The sequence below is a fragment of the Phoxinus phoxinus genome (assembly GCF_949152265.1).
Source record: "Phoxinus phoxinus genome assembly, chromosome: 7".
Taxonomy (NCBI): Eukaryota; Metazoa; Chordata; class Actinopteri; order Cypriniformes; family Leuciscidae; genus Phoxinus; species Phoxinus phoxinus.
Genome location: NC_136882.1, coordinates 34,833,715 through 34,850,354, shown reverse-complemented (window position 1 = coordinate 34,850,354; position 16,640 = coordinate 34,833,715). Strand labels below are relative to the sequence as shown.

Below are 16,640 nucleotides of genomic sequence, written 5' to 3'. Positions count from 1 at the left end.
ATTTAAACAAAAATTTGGTTTAGTAAAACAATTATTAATACTACTAATAACAATGATATTACTGTTGTTATAATTATTACTATATAATCTCTTATTTTTGGCCAAATTGTTCAAACAACCACAGCAAATACATTTTAATCTCAATTGCACATTTAACATTTTCTTAAATACTCTTTTTAGTAATATTTCTAATTTTAATATTTTGTTTAGTAAAAAATATTAATAAGAATAACAATATTATTATGTTCATATTGATGTATAATCAAAATTTTGTTTTGCCAAAGCAAAGGCATTTTAATCGCATTTAGCAATTTTCATATTCCCTTCACCCCTCCAAATCATGCAGCCCTGTATGATATTTATGTGATGATATTATTATTCATGGTGTTGCTTTATCATTTTAGAGCCTTACAGCACCCTTCACAATTTAGTTTCATTATATCGAAAAGAACAATAAATATTCTTTGTGCTCCACAGAAGAAATAAATTCATACCGATTTGGAACGACATGAGGATGAGTAAATGATGACAAACGTTTCATTTTTGTGTATTAGATTGAGTGGTTTGAGTGCTGTCGTGTTTGGTGTCCGTGTCACTTTTGGTTTGTTTAAGCGCCCGTTCGGTTTTCCATTGTGCTCTGGCAGAACTTGGCGAGGCTTCATTTGGCAGGGTTCATTTGGCAATCTGTGTTTGTCCGAAACCCAAGATTGCAGTAATGAAAGGCTTGTCTGTTTGTATGATGGTTTTAATGAAAACGAAGTGTTTGTGGGCAGTGCGTTGGTCAAGGTGGTAACCTGACTGTGACCCCTGCAGTCCTAGCGGAGGACGCGACGGCCGAGGGGAAGTGAGTGATGATTGTTTCGCCCCTCATAAAGTCCAGACAGGCACACAGTCGCAAGCCTCATTTCCTGATCTCTGTGTATCTGGAAAGAGTCAGGCCTGTATGGAAATGGAGATGTTGAATTCTTGATACTCATCTGACTATTTAAGGAATAGTTGACCCTAAAATACAAACTCTGTCTGTATTTACTCACCCTCATGCTGTTCCAAACCTGTATGCTGTTGCTTTCCCCCCAGAGGAATGCATTAGGTGAATTATTTTCATCTCGTATATCTTTTCCAACAGTTCATAGTGTTCATTGGTGTCATGCTCCAAAATAGACATATTAATAAACACTGTTAGAGGGATAGTTCACCCAAAAATTAAACTGTCATCATTTACTCGCCCTCATTTCATTTCATTCCTTCCATGGAACATGAAGGTGTTTTGATGCCAAATGTCTTCAGTGTTTTTTTTTTTTTCAAGTCAGTTGGATTTTTGATTGATTTGAACGAATGGGAACTATTTCTTTAAAGAACCATAAGTTAATGCATAAAGCTCATGTGCCTTATCTCTGAAAAATCTCATTCAGGTTTATTCCTACACAAAACTATTATGCCTATATGATTTCATAAGACTTGGACTATAGTGCACACAGTCATTTGAACTTTTTTAATTTACATTTTGAATTAGCTTTTATTTTTAGGAATTTTATTACCGGTATGTGCTTTTTGTTATTTTATTTTTTAATATTACTATTTAGGTTTAATTTTTTTTAGTTTTAGTTCAGTTTGTACTTAAACTTACATTAGTTTCTAAAGGAACGTTTCTCATTTTTGTTCAGTTTTTAGGTTCAGGTTTATTCCTACTCAACTATTATGCCTTTATGATTTCATAAGACTTGGACTATAGTGCACACAGTCATTTGAACTACTTCTATGGTGTTTGTCCATTGTTGTTTTAGTATTATTTACTATTGTAGTTTTTTTTAATTTACATTTTTAATTGGCTTTTATTTTTATGAATTTTATTATGTGCTTTTATTTTATTTTTGAATATTACTATTTAGGTTAATTTTTTTAATCAATTTTTTTTTTTATGAAATTCCAGTTTGTACTTAAACTTCCGTTAGTTTCTAAAGGAACGTTTCTCATTTTTGTTTTAGTTTTTAATCCAATATATTATTTTATTTCAGCTTCATTTCAATGAAAACAAGTTTTTAATAGTTTTACTTAACGATAATAACCATGATGACAGTTGTAGTTACTGGATAAGCTGCGTGAAGATTTTTCCAAAAAGTTGTGTTCCGTAATAAAGGAAAAAAGCTTTTGAATTTGGAACGCCTTGAATAAATGATGACATAATTGTATTTTTCAGCTGAACTAACTCCTTTAATGAACACTCACTGCATCAAATGACTGGTTAAAACATACGCAATCTGTTGCTCACCATCCCCTTTTTTAACATGCCTTGCACTATACTCTGCCAAAACAAGACGTCAGTGGTCGAATTCTGAATTTGAGCATTTGGCCGTAGTGGCATGAGAGTGAATTGAATGGCACAGAACACGGCACCACGTCAGTCCTGGAAAGAAACGCTGAACATCACTGCATGCCTGCTAGTAGATGTACTCTAGGAGTTCCTTTGCAATACGGTTCCCTCAAAAGTGGTGCTACTTTGTCATTTTAATGGAATGTGACGCACAGAGCTTTAGCTGGGGTTTAGCCGAGGCAAAGACATTGGGATAAAAGAGACACAGCTGACTTGCTTTCATTGTTGATTCTCAGCTCAGACTTATTCATGTTGTCACTCTCATCAAAAGCAGAGTCATTTAACGTTTAAGCATTCATTAGCTCTTCTAGTGTGGTGTAATGGCTAGCTGAGATTATATTTGTCCTAGTGGTGTTTGGTCCTGTAGCGTACATGAGCGAGCGGCGGTGAGTACAAACACAGGCGGCGTCCTGTCATTGGATTGGGTGTCGTTTTCCTGCTGAGCTCGGTAGAGCGGCTCTTCTGTTCGGGCCTGTCAGCCTGTGTCAGATCTGCTCCTCTGTGATGGTCACACTAGACGGCCGGCCGGCCCGCCGTGTTTGGGTTTGTTTTGTCCCAGACGGGGTGATGTAAGACTGAAATGCCGCCGAGGGTTTATGAGTCTCTTCCCTTTCCCTCAGGTTAAACGCGCTCCCCCAGACATGAGCAGTCAGGGCCAGTGGACGCTTGACCGACTTTGGCTGATTTTTGTCCTGAAGCGATCCGTTAACATTGCGCCCCGCTTCCTTGACACACTTTTATGTAAAACTAGGCCACCATTCCTATTCCTGTTTTTAAAAATGGCTTAATGTGTACAGTATGTCTAGTTGTTAGGTATTGGAGGGTTCCCTAAAATCTTGGAGTAAGTGTTTTTGAAAGGCCGAGGCTGATATTTACAGAGCTGAAGCAAACTAATGGTTTAATGTCAGTTTATTAACAGAAAATATGAAGGCCATGAAATTGCTAAACTTAAATAAACACTCAAGATCCCAAGAAAAAATGTAAAAAGTATTTGACAGCAGAAAAAGTTCACTTTTTCTTTTTTCCTTGGAGATTACCATAGTTTTCGGATGATTTTTACAAATTGTATTAATACATTTTTAAATGAAATTTAAGCTATGGCTGGCTTGACAATCCACCTTCATACTGTGATAACAAATAATCGACAAGTTAGCGGTAATGTAGAAAGAAGGATACTGTAATATTTATATTTGTTTTTTTTATATTTATCACTGTATATATGATGTTTATATTTTTTTAAATATTTTTTTCATAACTGAAAACAATTTTCAAGGCATTTGGCATACATTTTGTGAATAACTTTCTAGCTGCGCCAGGCTTGACCATACATTACACACACACACACACACACACACACACACACACACACACACACACACACACACACACACACACACACACATAATTATTTGACAAAAAAACATATATTTTTATATTTAATTTGTAATTTTAATATTTCATTTGTGGTTGGTCTTATGCATCTTTAGACTGATGACAAGTATTTACTATAAATTAACTATATTGTAGAAAAATATATATTACATATTTATATTTTTAATGTATTTCTGTAAAAAAAATTGCATGCATCTTCAGACTGTGGTCCCAAATGTTAATGTAATTATTAATATTACATACTATTAAAATTGCTATTATTATTTGACTTGATCTGAAATGTCCTAATCATTCCGAAACCAACATTTTGATCAAGCCCAGTCTAGTGCACTTTCATACGTCAGAAACCCGCCTTAGACAGATATGTTTCATTTAAATCCATTGTGTGTGCATTATCTTATCATTTATCAGATGTTTTTTCATCCTGTGTTAGAAGACGCCACTGACACTTGAGAAGTAGGAATGACAATGATTTGGTACGTGAGCATCGTGACTGAAATAACCAACATAGTGTGATGGCCAGCGAGCATGAAAACCAGCCGCTTGAAAAGATCAACACTTGCATGCAGTTAACATGTTTTGACAGTTATACGGGGCAATGTCAATTCAAGAGAAACCCTTTGACTAAAATAGGTCTGAGCTGAGAATAGCAGCGGTACTCTGGGGGGAAACGTCTCCTTCCTCGCGGCTCTTCAAATGCCACTTTGACTTTTATATCAGGGGTTTCCCTCAAGTCAAGCCTGCGTCACTGCGGTTCTCACGGTCACGCTGGTCTTGCTGCTGGGGCCATTTGTGGTTTGGGACGAATGTAGTCGGTCAGCGATCTCTGAGCCGTGAGGGAGTAAGTGACTGAGCTGTAGTGTTCAGTTCGGGTCAGGGAGGAAGCTCACTCCATTAAACACTCTCAGGAAAACATTACGCCTCATGTAGACGGACAGAACTGCAAATGATGTTAGAGAAGTGGGTTTCTTTGGCAGCTTTTAAAGGTGAAGTATGTCATTTTTATGTAACTTCTGTTTTCCACCGTTCAAGCACTGTTCAGTAAAAGTGTTCATTCACTGAATTTAAAGGGGCAGTAACTCTTTTAAAAATGATTGTTTTTAATGAATGAAAAATATTTAGTCAAAATTAATGCGTTGGTCAAATTTGTTCATATTCATACTTACTGTGGTTTGTTACTTGCGGCTTGATGAATGAGTCAAGAACCTATTTGAATAATTCAATGAGTTCCATTAACAGAACCAGTTCAAAAGAATCATCTTTTCGCAAATAGGTATTTGTTCACATTAAAAGTATACTATGTAACTTTTGGCTTTGCGGATTAATATGGTTATAGTTATCCTACTGCTCGTAAAACATTCACTAATAGGCTTAAGAGATATAACCAGTTTAGATGGAAAGGATCTCAAGCTGACTAGCTGAAGACATTACTGTAGCTTTTTAATACACCTTTTTACAAGGTGTAATGTAAGTCTCAGGTGCTCCCAGAATGTCTCTGTGAAGTTTCAGCTCAAAATACCCCACATATCATTTATTACACCATGTTTAAAATGCCCATTTTGGAGTGAAAGGAACATGCTGTTTTCGTGCATGTTTTTTTAAATGCAAATGAGCTGACCCTGCTTTTAGAAGAGGGCGGAGCCTGTACAGCTTGTGCCTTGAATACTCCAAAAGCTTGTGTCTTGAATAGCCAAAAACTAACAAAACATTTGTTTGGTTTTGATTATTATCGCTATCCATGGTCAGGCACACATGACATTGCAGTTCTTTGAACTTGAAGGTTTTCATCATTGAAAGTTTTTCATTTGCATGCATTTTAAAGCCTTATCAGTTTATATTTCTTCTGATATGGTTTTCTTCGCACACACATCCGCAGCACGCGCACAGATAGCCAGCTGTCAGACTGTGCGTTGTGTGAGTAATAAACTCATAAAAAAAAATCATTAAAGGGGGGGGTAAAATACTTAGTTTCAGTCAATCTCATGTTAATCTTGAGTACCTATAGAGCAATAGTGCGTCCTTCATATCTCCAAAAAGTCTTTAGTTTCATCATATTTATAAAATAAAAATACAGCTTTCCGATTCTATCCGGAAAAAGCCGAGGTCCTTGATTCTGGGCGTGGGCGGAGCTATAGAGTCAAGCGGGAGCATCCACAACATACAAACTGCATCCACTGTTCCAGTAACACTGGGTTCTTTGGGAAGCTGAACAAGGTAAACTTTCCCTCACATCCCAAAACACACTTTTTTGGAGACATTCTTGACATCAACCATTCCTATTTAGCGCTGCTGATGATGATTTCCGGTAGTAGCGCGTAGATGAGCGGGGTCTTTCTCTCCTCTGGTCGACGTGTGCGTGAACGCGCTTTTCCGAGAGCAATGCTCATATAAGGAGTTCCACTCTGGTCTACGTCATTAGATCTACGATAGAAAAAAAACAGCCGAAACGTGTTGCAACCCGGAAGTATGATTTTCAGCACAGAAATTATCTGTTATTCGTTCAAAATAACTTTTCAAACTTTGGCCATTATTAGCATGAGAATCCATCTCTTTAACACTGTAAACAACTCTGAATACATGAAACACCATTGTACCCCCCCTTTAAGGAACCTGAATCCTTAAATTGAATCATAATCGCAACCAAAATCTTTACATCCTCCTCCGCATTGATAAAATATTATAAATAGCTGTTTCTTCAGTTGTACACTTTACCTACAATTCTGTGCACAAATATGTCATTGTGGCTTGAGTCTCCGCCCTTGCTTTCTCACATTTACTCGAGATCCTTCCCCACTGTGTCCGTGCACGTCCACTTTCGCTCTGTTTATTGCGCTCACGGGGCGGGAAGGGCGCTATATGTGAGATGTGATGACAGCAAGTGCAAAAGCCTGCCGGAGGAACTAAACTCCCTCCAGTACATGTAATCCACGCCACCTGGCCCCAGTGAGAAGAAGCCATAGTTACTTTGAGAGGAAAGCTGGAAAATCAGACGTCCCGTAAAGATTGTGTGTGGTTCTGCGGAGACGTGCTTCTCTAAAACAAACCGATTTATAGAGTATTATGCTTCACTTAATTCTGGGGGCCTGTGATGTAACACCTTTTCCTGGTGTGCGCGGAAAAATTCACGTCAGCTTTGGGAGTTGCAAAGATTAAATCACATTTTCTTGGCATGTTTAATTGAGATTGAGTACTTGCATTTGGGATATTTGAGGGCATAGATGTGTGGGTTGGAGTCGTCTCGTTTAAAAGCAGGCTTGCCCTGTGTGATGTTTCCCTCGTCTCAGCAGGTTTTTCAAATGGGTTTGACTGAATTTAGAACGGCACTGGAGTAAAACCTGTGCGTATCCCAATCATTCATGTGCTGTAGTAGGATACATTTTCACAGTTTATGATTAGATTTGCTGACATATGAATCTTGTGCTCAATTGTTTTCTTATGGGTCACTGTAATTTTTTTTATTTTTTTATTAATTAATTTAATTTACAAATTAAACTTTGTAATGTATGTTCTTGGTCCTATTACTCCAATGCTTGTTATTCTAAAGGGAATATTGTTTGTCTTTTATAATCTTTAATAAAAATGTAATTTTGATTAAACTAGGGATTTAAAACAGGACATTTTCCCACCGGCTAATCGACGTTTGACAACTCCAGTAATACCGGTGTCATTATGAATGAATAAAAATTAATTTTTTCCAAACCCTAACATTTAAACTCTTTGACTTAAAGGTTTGTTGAACACATTCCACATTAAACTGAGGAGAACATGTGTCTTAGATGTGTGCATCGATTTAGGTGCACCTCTTTTTATTAGGGCTACAAATATATACCGGTAGGCTATATATTTTCTTTACTCACAATAATGCATTAATACTGTATACTTGTATTGATACTTTTTTATATTTATGCGTGCATATCCTAAAAATTAAATTCATGTAGAATCATGACTATTGCATTCTGGTTCAAAAAAGGATTACTCTTAGGAACTGGCTCTTTTGAGTTAATCTGTAAAAAAGACTCATAAAGACTCTTGAACTCACTCACATGCTGCCTGAATATTGCATTTGAAATATTGAAAATATTGCATTTTTGCTACATTAGAAATTAAACTTAATTGGCGGCCATGTTTTTTTATATAGTATGAATTTGGTTAGTGTGAATGAAATTCATCTGACATCTGCCATGTTGTCATTATCATGTGACCTACCAGGGTCAGTTGTGTCGCTTCACCTCAATTCCTTAATCCTCTCCCGTGGCCTCATGGGATAGTAGTGTCCATTGAATGTGCGCTTCAGAATCTCGCCAGAAGAAGTAGGTCACCCGGGTATCTTTTGCCTACTGTTTTCCGAAAACTATGTAATAGGACATACTACTCTGTCTATGTACTGTTTTTCGCAAACTATAAAATAGGGAAGTATTCAATTTCGGACACAGCTACAGATTCGAAGCAGTTTCATTAAAATAAGTCATTATAATAATCCCGTTCAACTCAATATGAACCAGTAAACTGGTGCATTTTATTTTATTATCTATTATTGTGTGATGGTTTTCTTCCTCAAAACTCCCAAAATAACTGTCTTGAATTGTTAAGGTCCTGAAATCAGAAATTCTCTCAGATTCCCATCCCTATTAGCCTTACCCAGCCCTACTTGCCAGAAACATGGTATTCGGGTAAGCCTCCCCTCCCAGACTGAGTGATTTTCCTTTACTCTAGGCCTCATTCCTCTTGGAACAGCTGATGTTTATGGTTACATAACATGGCTAAGCTGTGAAGTCCTGCTGTGTGCTAGACTGCTCCAGATACTGTTGTTGTGCTGACAGACAGGTTCCTTTGTTCCAGGTGGACATAAGGAGAAATGTACACACTCTTATTGTGGGGCGAGCTGCGTTATGTCTGCTTGACATGTGATTGTTATTGTCAGTTCTGTTAAGCTTTGTGACAGCAAATATGGAAGCCTGGGAGGGAATGTGTCAGCGTGGCAGATTGGTAAAGGGTGGTTTACACCCGCCCCGCCGCGTGTCAAAAATGTGTCACGGCGTCCTTCTGCTCTGGCCTTTGTCGTGTATTTACACTGTAGAGGAAAAGCCCACTTGAGTGACGTGCTCTTCATTTCTGGCTCTGTTACAAAATCTAGTGTGCCCCCTACATAGGGAACATTATAAGGTGTTCCCGTTGACCAAAATCTAAATTAGCATTGCATGTATGTATTATACTGAAGGTAATCCCATCAGGTGTTTTTCAAATGTTGTGCTAATTGACCGTTCGCAAAGACCCGCCCCCCTTAGTTACTGTCGCTATGTCCGACAAGCTACGCCGCTCTCACGCCACACCATGTTCTCACGCAGTGATAAATACATGTGGAGCAGAGAGGACACTGAACAACACGCTGATAGACAGGACAGAGCAGGTTACTTTTAATATTAAACAGTCTCCCCCTTTCAAATTTGGTCATTTTTTAAAAAGAAATTTAAACAATAAATACCGTTTTGTGGCTCTTTAATGTGTCTGACAGATCAATGTGTCGTCTCAGTTAAAGCTGCTCCTGAACCGATCATCTCTTCCTTCTAGTTTATTTATAGCATCAAATAAACATGAATGAACATAAGAAGGAATGTTGTTTTAACCGCAGAAAGGCGTCAGTACACTCCGTTTTTCAAGTTCAAATCCTCCCATGTTAATCTACTAACTCTCCTCCTGACTGCTTTGTCGGACATAATGGTGGATGGCGAAGTATGATTGGTCAGATCACTTGTCAATCAAACTCCCTGCGAAGGGTAAATTGTATGTAGAGCGTTGCAAATCACTGTCTTGGTTATATTTCAGTTCTCTATAGGCAGCAAGCAGCTCATTAGGTAATAAACACAGCCATTGCATAATTTCTTTTTCTGTTTTTTGCTCTTTTGACAGTTCAAGCCTAGTGAAGAGGAACCAACACGCAGAGCTGGATTACGTCCAGAGGGGGCGCTATGAGTTTCTGAGATTGTCCTTTCTTTCCTGTCCCTGTCCCGCATCTCTTTTGACTCGTCTTTCCATTCAACCGTGGATGGTGAGCAGCCAACGAGTCCCAGAGGAGCTGTGAGGTGTTTCTCACATCCTCATCTGCCAGGACACACTCCTCTTGTTATCACTTCAGAAAGAGCCGTCGCAGCCACAATGAGTTCCCACAGCCGCCCAGGTAAGAGCTCTTTGTGGCCCTTCAGTGCTTTTCATCTTAGGTTACCCCTCTCAGAACAAGATAAACACTATGGAATCAGCTCCGGTCGGGTGTCAGTTACGTCTGTCTGTAAATAAACCTTTTGTGATCCAGATATGTGCCATTACAAACCCGTTTTTCTCTGTAGAAGAGGATAGTGTTTCTCAGCTACAGGAATAGCACGTGATTGGGCTTCGAGGGTTGAGAATCAGCCTTGAGATGCCAGAAAAGGCTTTTGAGCAGCTTTTTGATTCGCACTCAAATATCTGTCCCCTCGACTTTGCCAAGGCCGCCTTGTCCAACTGTCAGCTCGAGGAGGAGTTTGATTATTCTTGGAAAAAACTGTAAGCTGTGCTGTTTCTCCCTGGCTCCCTCTCTTCCTTTATCTTTCCTCTTCTCTCTTTCTGCTTATATTTTCCTTTTTGTGTTCGCAGAGGAAAAGGTCAAAGAGTTTCAGATGGTTTCTTTTCACTGAATCATCCGCTAGACAGATGAGCACTGAGGTTGTTGTACTGCTTCATTCTGTGAGCCATTGGGTTAGTAAAGCAATGAGAGGTCAGTTACAGGGATTATGCAACAATTAATGATGTGGTTGAAATCCAGGCAGTTCAATAGGAATCTTCGTGATTGTGAATTTTGTGAGGGTGAAAGATTTCAGCACACTGATTTCAAAGTTCAACGGGTTCAAGTTAATCTTGGGGACAACAGAGAGCAGCTTGGTTTGAAAGTGACTTCTGTTTGAGCTGTGCTTCATACATTGACACACTATTGACAATAGATGATCAAACTTTTTGCGTGCAAAATTTCGCCAACATTTTGCTAAGGAGATCGTGGTGTTCTTAGCCTAACCCTGCCTTAACTGTGGTAAAATCACTGTTGTTTCTGGCTTATTACATATTACACACAAGCATTATTATCAACTGTTTTCTACATTGATAATAATAAGAAATGTTTCTTCAGCACCATATCTGCATCTTAGGATGATATCATGTGACTCTGAAGACTGGAGTAATGATGCTGAAAATTCAGCTTGGCATCACAGGAATGAATTACATTTTAAAATGTATTAAAATAGAAAAAATATATTTTATTTTGTAACAATATTTCACAATATTACTGTTTTACTGTATTTTTGATCAAATAATCGCAGCATTAGTGAGCATAAGAGACTTCTTTAAGGGTGTGTTAACACTTGTCAGCTTTGGTTTTATTAAAACGAACTCTGGTGCGATTGCTTTGTTAGTGCGGTTTATTTGAATAAGTGTGAACGCTGCCATCCGAACCCTGGTGCGCACCAAACAAGCGGACCAACGGCGCTGAAAATATGGGTCTCAGTCTTCTTCCAAACGAACTCTGGTGCGGTTCGACTGAAATATGAGCGCAACACAGACCAAAGACCTGTAAACGAATCAAAAGCGACTTCATGTCACAAGATGCGACCCTAAAAAGGACAGAATGCTCAAGCATACCGTTTTTTTCTCGTCATAGTCGCTATGTTGCCCATCACAGGCATCAGAACCACGTCTCCTCACAGCAGATCTTTGTTTTCTGTGTGATGGAGGGATTTCTGTCGCTGTTTTGACTCTACACATTTTATCACTGTTAAAAATTACAGTGTGAACTCTTAAGCGAACCAGGACTAAATGTATGACTTTCTTTCTTGGTCTGGACCAAGAGAACCGAACTACAAGTGTGAGCACACCCTAAAACCTTTGAACAGCAGTTTATGTACGAGTACATTCAAATATTTACATGAAATATTGAGAGGTTTTCATCTGTATTGTTTCATGTAATGGTGTTGAGAGCGGTGTTTTGCGCCACATGAGTAGATTACAGAAACAACACTCATTAGCCAATCATCTCACTCCTGATCTTCTCAAAGGGTTAAAGACTTCGTTGGTGGTCTGTGTTGCTAATCCAGGGTTGATGTAATAGTTTTGTTCTCTCTGAGCTGGATTGGAGATTTGGAGGCCTGATGTCACCTCTCACACATCCCATCCACTAATCCGCTTTTGGTCCGAAAGAGCAATTTCAGCCGGGGATCGCCAGCATCAGTCTAATCTGCGGTTTCTCATCAGAGGAGGTCATTCCCTGATCTCTCTCTCTCTCTCTCTCTTTTTCTCTCCTTTTTCTCTTTTTTTCCTCTCTCTCTCTCTATCTATCTATCTATCTATCTATCTATCTATCTATCTATCTATCTCTATCTCTATCTCTATCTCTATCTCTATCTCTATCTCTATCTCTATCTCTATCTCTATCTCTCTCTCTCTCTCTCTCTCTCTCTCTCTCTCTCTCTCTCTCTCTCTCTCTCTCTCTCTCTCTCTCTCTCTCTCTCTCTCTCTCTCTCTCTCTCTCTCCCACATCACATTCCTTCAGCATCTGTTGACATTACCCTTTCTTCTCGAGACCCCTCCTTCACATCTGTACAGAGAAAGTGTTTAGACACTACTAAAAAAAGCTTATTATTTGTGGTACAGAGAAAGCATTTGCGAATGCTTGCGCTCAGTCTCAGGACTTGGGCCATCGAGAGCAGCTGTTTGATTGTCAGCTTGCTGCCCTCGTCCCATGAGCCACATGAAAAGCAATGGCAGATTCGCCAGTAACGATGAATATCGCTCTAGCGCTCTGGGCTTGTATTTCGGTACCTTAGAAGCTTTTGCCCGAGGCTCTGATATCTCTGTGCATTTGAAGGTGGACAGCTTGATGTACTTTCATTTCTCTCCAGAGCTTCTGGATTGGCAAACAGGTTTTTGATCCGGCCATATCAAAGTCCAGACTTCCTTTGGGAATATCAGGCGGTTCCATTCTGTTGAGTTACTGGGTGACGGAGCCCATTGTTTTGTGTGTACCCAGTTGCATGGACTGCCCAGTTTAGCCCAGCAGGCTGACATCATGGCTGCTAGTCTACAGGCTTTACTGCTCCACACAACTGGCACTAATGGTGTGTTTGCCCTAGGGCAGGCGGATGGGGAGCGCAACTTGATCCAGATGCAGACGCCAGTGCACCGAACTCCCCTACAGCAGACTCGTAATCGCAGTCTGTCACTGTTTTTAGTCGGGCTGTGCAGCTGCAAACCTGCCCGCTCCTCAGTCAATCTCTGTTTATGCCGCATTACTGCCACCATCGAGTCTAAGAATAGCCTAGCTTTTGAGAAGTCGTAACCCATGATCCCCTCGCATGAAAGAACCCAGTGCTGTACAGTGTGATTGGCACGTTTTAATAATCCTTGAATAATCTGATTCTACCTAAATTGTTGGTTAAAGTATAAATCATGTCTCATCCTGAGACTTTCTATGTTTTTTTATTTTTTTTTAAAGATAAAAATAACAATTACGGCAAATAATCTTTTTAAGTGAACTGAATCGGTCACTTTCTCTGACACAAGCTTTCACTCTGGTAATAATTTGTAATGCTAACAGAATATTTTTTTTCCAGAATACTTGTGATTTTTTTTTTTTTTTTTTAAGTATTTTTTTACATGCTCTACTGTTCAAAATGTTATGAATGTTATGAAAGTATTCATTTAAATAAGTTATTGACCCTGAACTATTGAACAGTAGTGTATAAACTTTTGGATTGAATTGATCCGGATTGACGGAAATCCGTGCCTGTAAACTTGCGTGACTTTTTTTTCTTTCTTTTTTTGTATCAGTCTTTGCTTTCTTTCTTGCTTGCTTGCAAGTTTGAGTTTTAAAATGAGAATGTGGAAAATAAGTCCTGATGTTTACGAGGGGCGGACAGATTTACATGGTTGAAATGTGAATCATAATGTGTTTTTTGTAAAATGCGAGTACACGGTACAGTGATAGATTCATGTTTTCCTTTAATTTTTTTTTTTTTGCCATGAATAATTCCTATTATTTTGAATTCCAGGCCTGATGGAATGCCTGTTATATGTTTTTATTTAGTAGGCCTACACGCATTACCACATTATGTGCAATACAAAAATAGTGAGTAAACTTATTTTGGCTGTTGCCCTGTTTGTTTGTTTTTCTTCTATTTTGAGCTGACATTTTTGGGTGGCTTCATTTGTTCTAGTCCCGTGGTCATTGTTTTGAACTATTAAACCAATTTGTGCTGGAACTATCTTGTTTTGCAGAGTTTAATCATGATATTTGAGTGCTTTTTGTGCCTCATTATGTGTAATTATTTCCTTCTCGGCATTCAGAGGGCAGGTTTTGCAGGGAATTTTTCCTTCCCCCATAAAACCCAAACTATGTCTCTCTCTATGAGTTCCAGTCAGTTTGTCCATTCATTAAATAACCTTGTGCTAGGAGTTTTGTCTCTCTGCCAGATTTAAGGCTGGTTAAGTGGGTTCGAAGTAAGAGAAAATTGCCATATTGCCAAAAGGCCATGACCATGTCAGGTCATTTGAGTGTTGTTAAAGGTAGCAGATATGTAGTTCTGCTATTGGTTCTTTTTAAACCGTTATATGCATTGTGTGTGTGTATTAGAGATTAATCAGCCAATATTACATTAGGAATATTGCACAGGCAATAACGTCAGCTGCGTGTTCTCACTCTCTTCTTTCCGACGGTGAAGTGAAGTGACACACCCGCTTTCTCTCACTCACTCGTCTCATTCGCTCCGGTTAAAGTGCTTGTATTGTGCATCATTTTTCTAATTCCCACAGGTTTTGCGCTCACACCAAAAGCGTGCGCGCCACTGATCTTTATAATTAACGCGCACATAAAGCCGCCTTTCAAACAGCTTGTGAATCGCAAGTACCAAAATGAGTATTCAGTTAAACACATTCAGGTCTGGAACGTAAATAGTTAAGATAACGCATGTTGTGTAACAGTATATTGAATCCATGCATAAACTAGTATTGTCAAAAGAACCAACAAAAGGTACCAAGTCGATACTGAAATTGTAAAAATGTGACGCTTTGAGCAAAAATCGTAAACACAGCGGAATGGCCATTGTACTCACGCGCTCATCAAAAATGTCTGTGGTTGGCTACAATGATCAGCGCTTCAAAAACATGTTGTAAATATACATCAGTGACGCTCTTCAGCAAACGCTTACACAATGAGTCTACACCTGCGGAAAAATTAAATAAAAAATATTGCTAAAAAAATATTGACCTCTAATGTGCATTTAATGGGTTTGCAGTGGCCAACGGCATTATTTACAGAGCGGAGTGGTGGATATAATACTGAAATAGACCTGCACATTATCATGGTATGTATGAAACAAACACAATATTGGCCCATACGTGTCTGTCTCTAGAGTGCATCTCAAGTGTGGTTGTGCAGTTGTAATATAGATCAAGCAACTGCATTATGTAAGTTGTTTTCTTTTTTCATGTTTGTTCAGTTGTTGTTTTGTGTCATACCTTGAGGTTTGCCCTCTTCAGATCTTTAATCTTCTCTGTTTATGAATTGCATGTCGTGTGAAGCTTGTTTGTACGTTACATCCTCACTTCTCATGAAGGGATCCCATGCTCTGGGAACCTATAAGGAATAGGAGCGGTCTTTCATCACGAAACCTATTTTTGTCTGGTTTCTCAGGGCCCTTTTCCTCAGAAACGTGAACGCTTGCCATGTCACATGCTCATGGAGGAGCATGTAAGTTGTGTAAACATAATTTCTGCCATGAAGCTCAATTATTTTCCAGCAAGAGGAACCGTTGTTTGGTGTTGAAGGATGGCAGATCATATATTCTTTGCTGGGAACACATTTTGGGTGGTAGTTTTGTTCCAGTGAACAAGCGTTGTGCCGATCTCACAAGTAGGTTAGTCTCCTGGCTCAGGTTGTGGGGAGATCGCTCTCACAGGCCTGAACAAGCCCCATGATTAATCGCTGGCAGGCTGAACTGTGGGGATCTTGCGTCAATAAATCGTCATGAAGGCAACTCTCCTGCTTCAAACATAAACACAAAGACAGGCCGGGTTGTGACTGAAGCCTGGCCAGCGCTAGTTAGGGCTCTACAGGCCCTTTGAGGCGCTAGCGCAGTTTATTTAACACCCAAATTTTATTAGAGGAGATCTAGCCACATGTCTCTCTGGGCTCTTTAATCTCACTAAAGCCAAGGCCTGGATTTGTAAAGTCTAAGAGTTGTCCTTGTCTCAAACAAATGAGGGCGAATTTATTTAATTCAAACCCAGTGACTTTTTTTTTTTTTTTTTTTTGCTGTTAACTTTCCTTTTTGTCTTGTTTTCTTTCCAGATCATAGTTTCATTCTCAGTTATTATCCAGAAAAGCGTTTGCTATTGGGTGGTCTCTTTTTTACACTTATGATGGATCTTCTAGACAGATTTAAATGTTGATTGATTGATTGTCAATTAATATTGTTGAGTTTTATTGTGATTTTGATTTATTTTCAATATTTCTTTTAATATACCAACAGTTTAAGGTTAAGATTTTTTATTTCAGACTTTTATTCAGTAAGGACACAAATGACATTAAAAGTGACCGTAAAGACATTTATTTTGTTAAAGGCAAAAATATTTGTATTTTTCAAATAAATGCTGTTCTTTTGAGCTTTTTACTGGAGAAATGGCTGCTGAAAAATCAGCTTTGCCATAACTGGAATAAATTACATATGAACATATATTCAAATAAAAATCAGTTATTTTAAATTGTAATAATATTTAACAATAGTACAGTTTTTGGTGTATTTTTGATCAAATCAATACAGCATTGGTGAGCATAAGGAACTTCTTTCAAAAAACATTTAAA

At 38.6% G+C, this 16,640-nt stretch overlaps 1 protein-coding gene across 7 annotated transcripts in view; it reads left to right on the top strand.

Annotated features, from left to right (window-relative positions):
• Positions 1 to 16,640, top strand: part of hdac4 (histone deacetylase 4) — a 207,009-nt gene that overhangs the window by 14,895 nt on the left and 175,474 nt on the right. For 5 of the 7 annotated variants that reach the window (XM_079618643.1, XM_079618645.1, XM_079618646.1 and 2 more), the window contains one exon: positions 9,671 to 9,938. In XM_079618643.1, the coding sequence (XP_079474769.1) occupies positions 9,917 to 9,938 (22 nt within the window). In that variant the 5' untranslated portion in view covers positions 9,671 to 9,916. Of the gene's footprint in view, positions 1 to 4,612; positions 4,755 to 9,670; positions 9,939 to 16,640 lie in introns of those variants that run through there. The other 2 variants (XM_079618644.1, XM_079618648.1) reach the window with 2 other exon arrangements.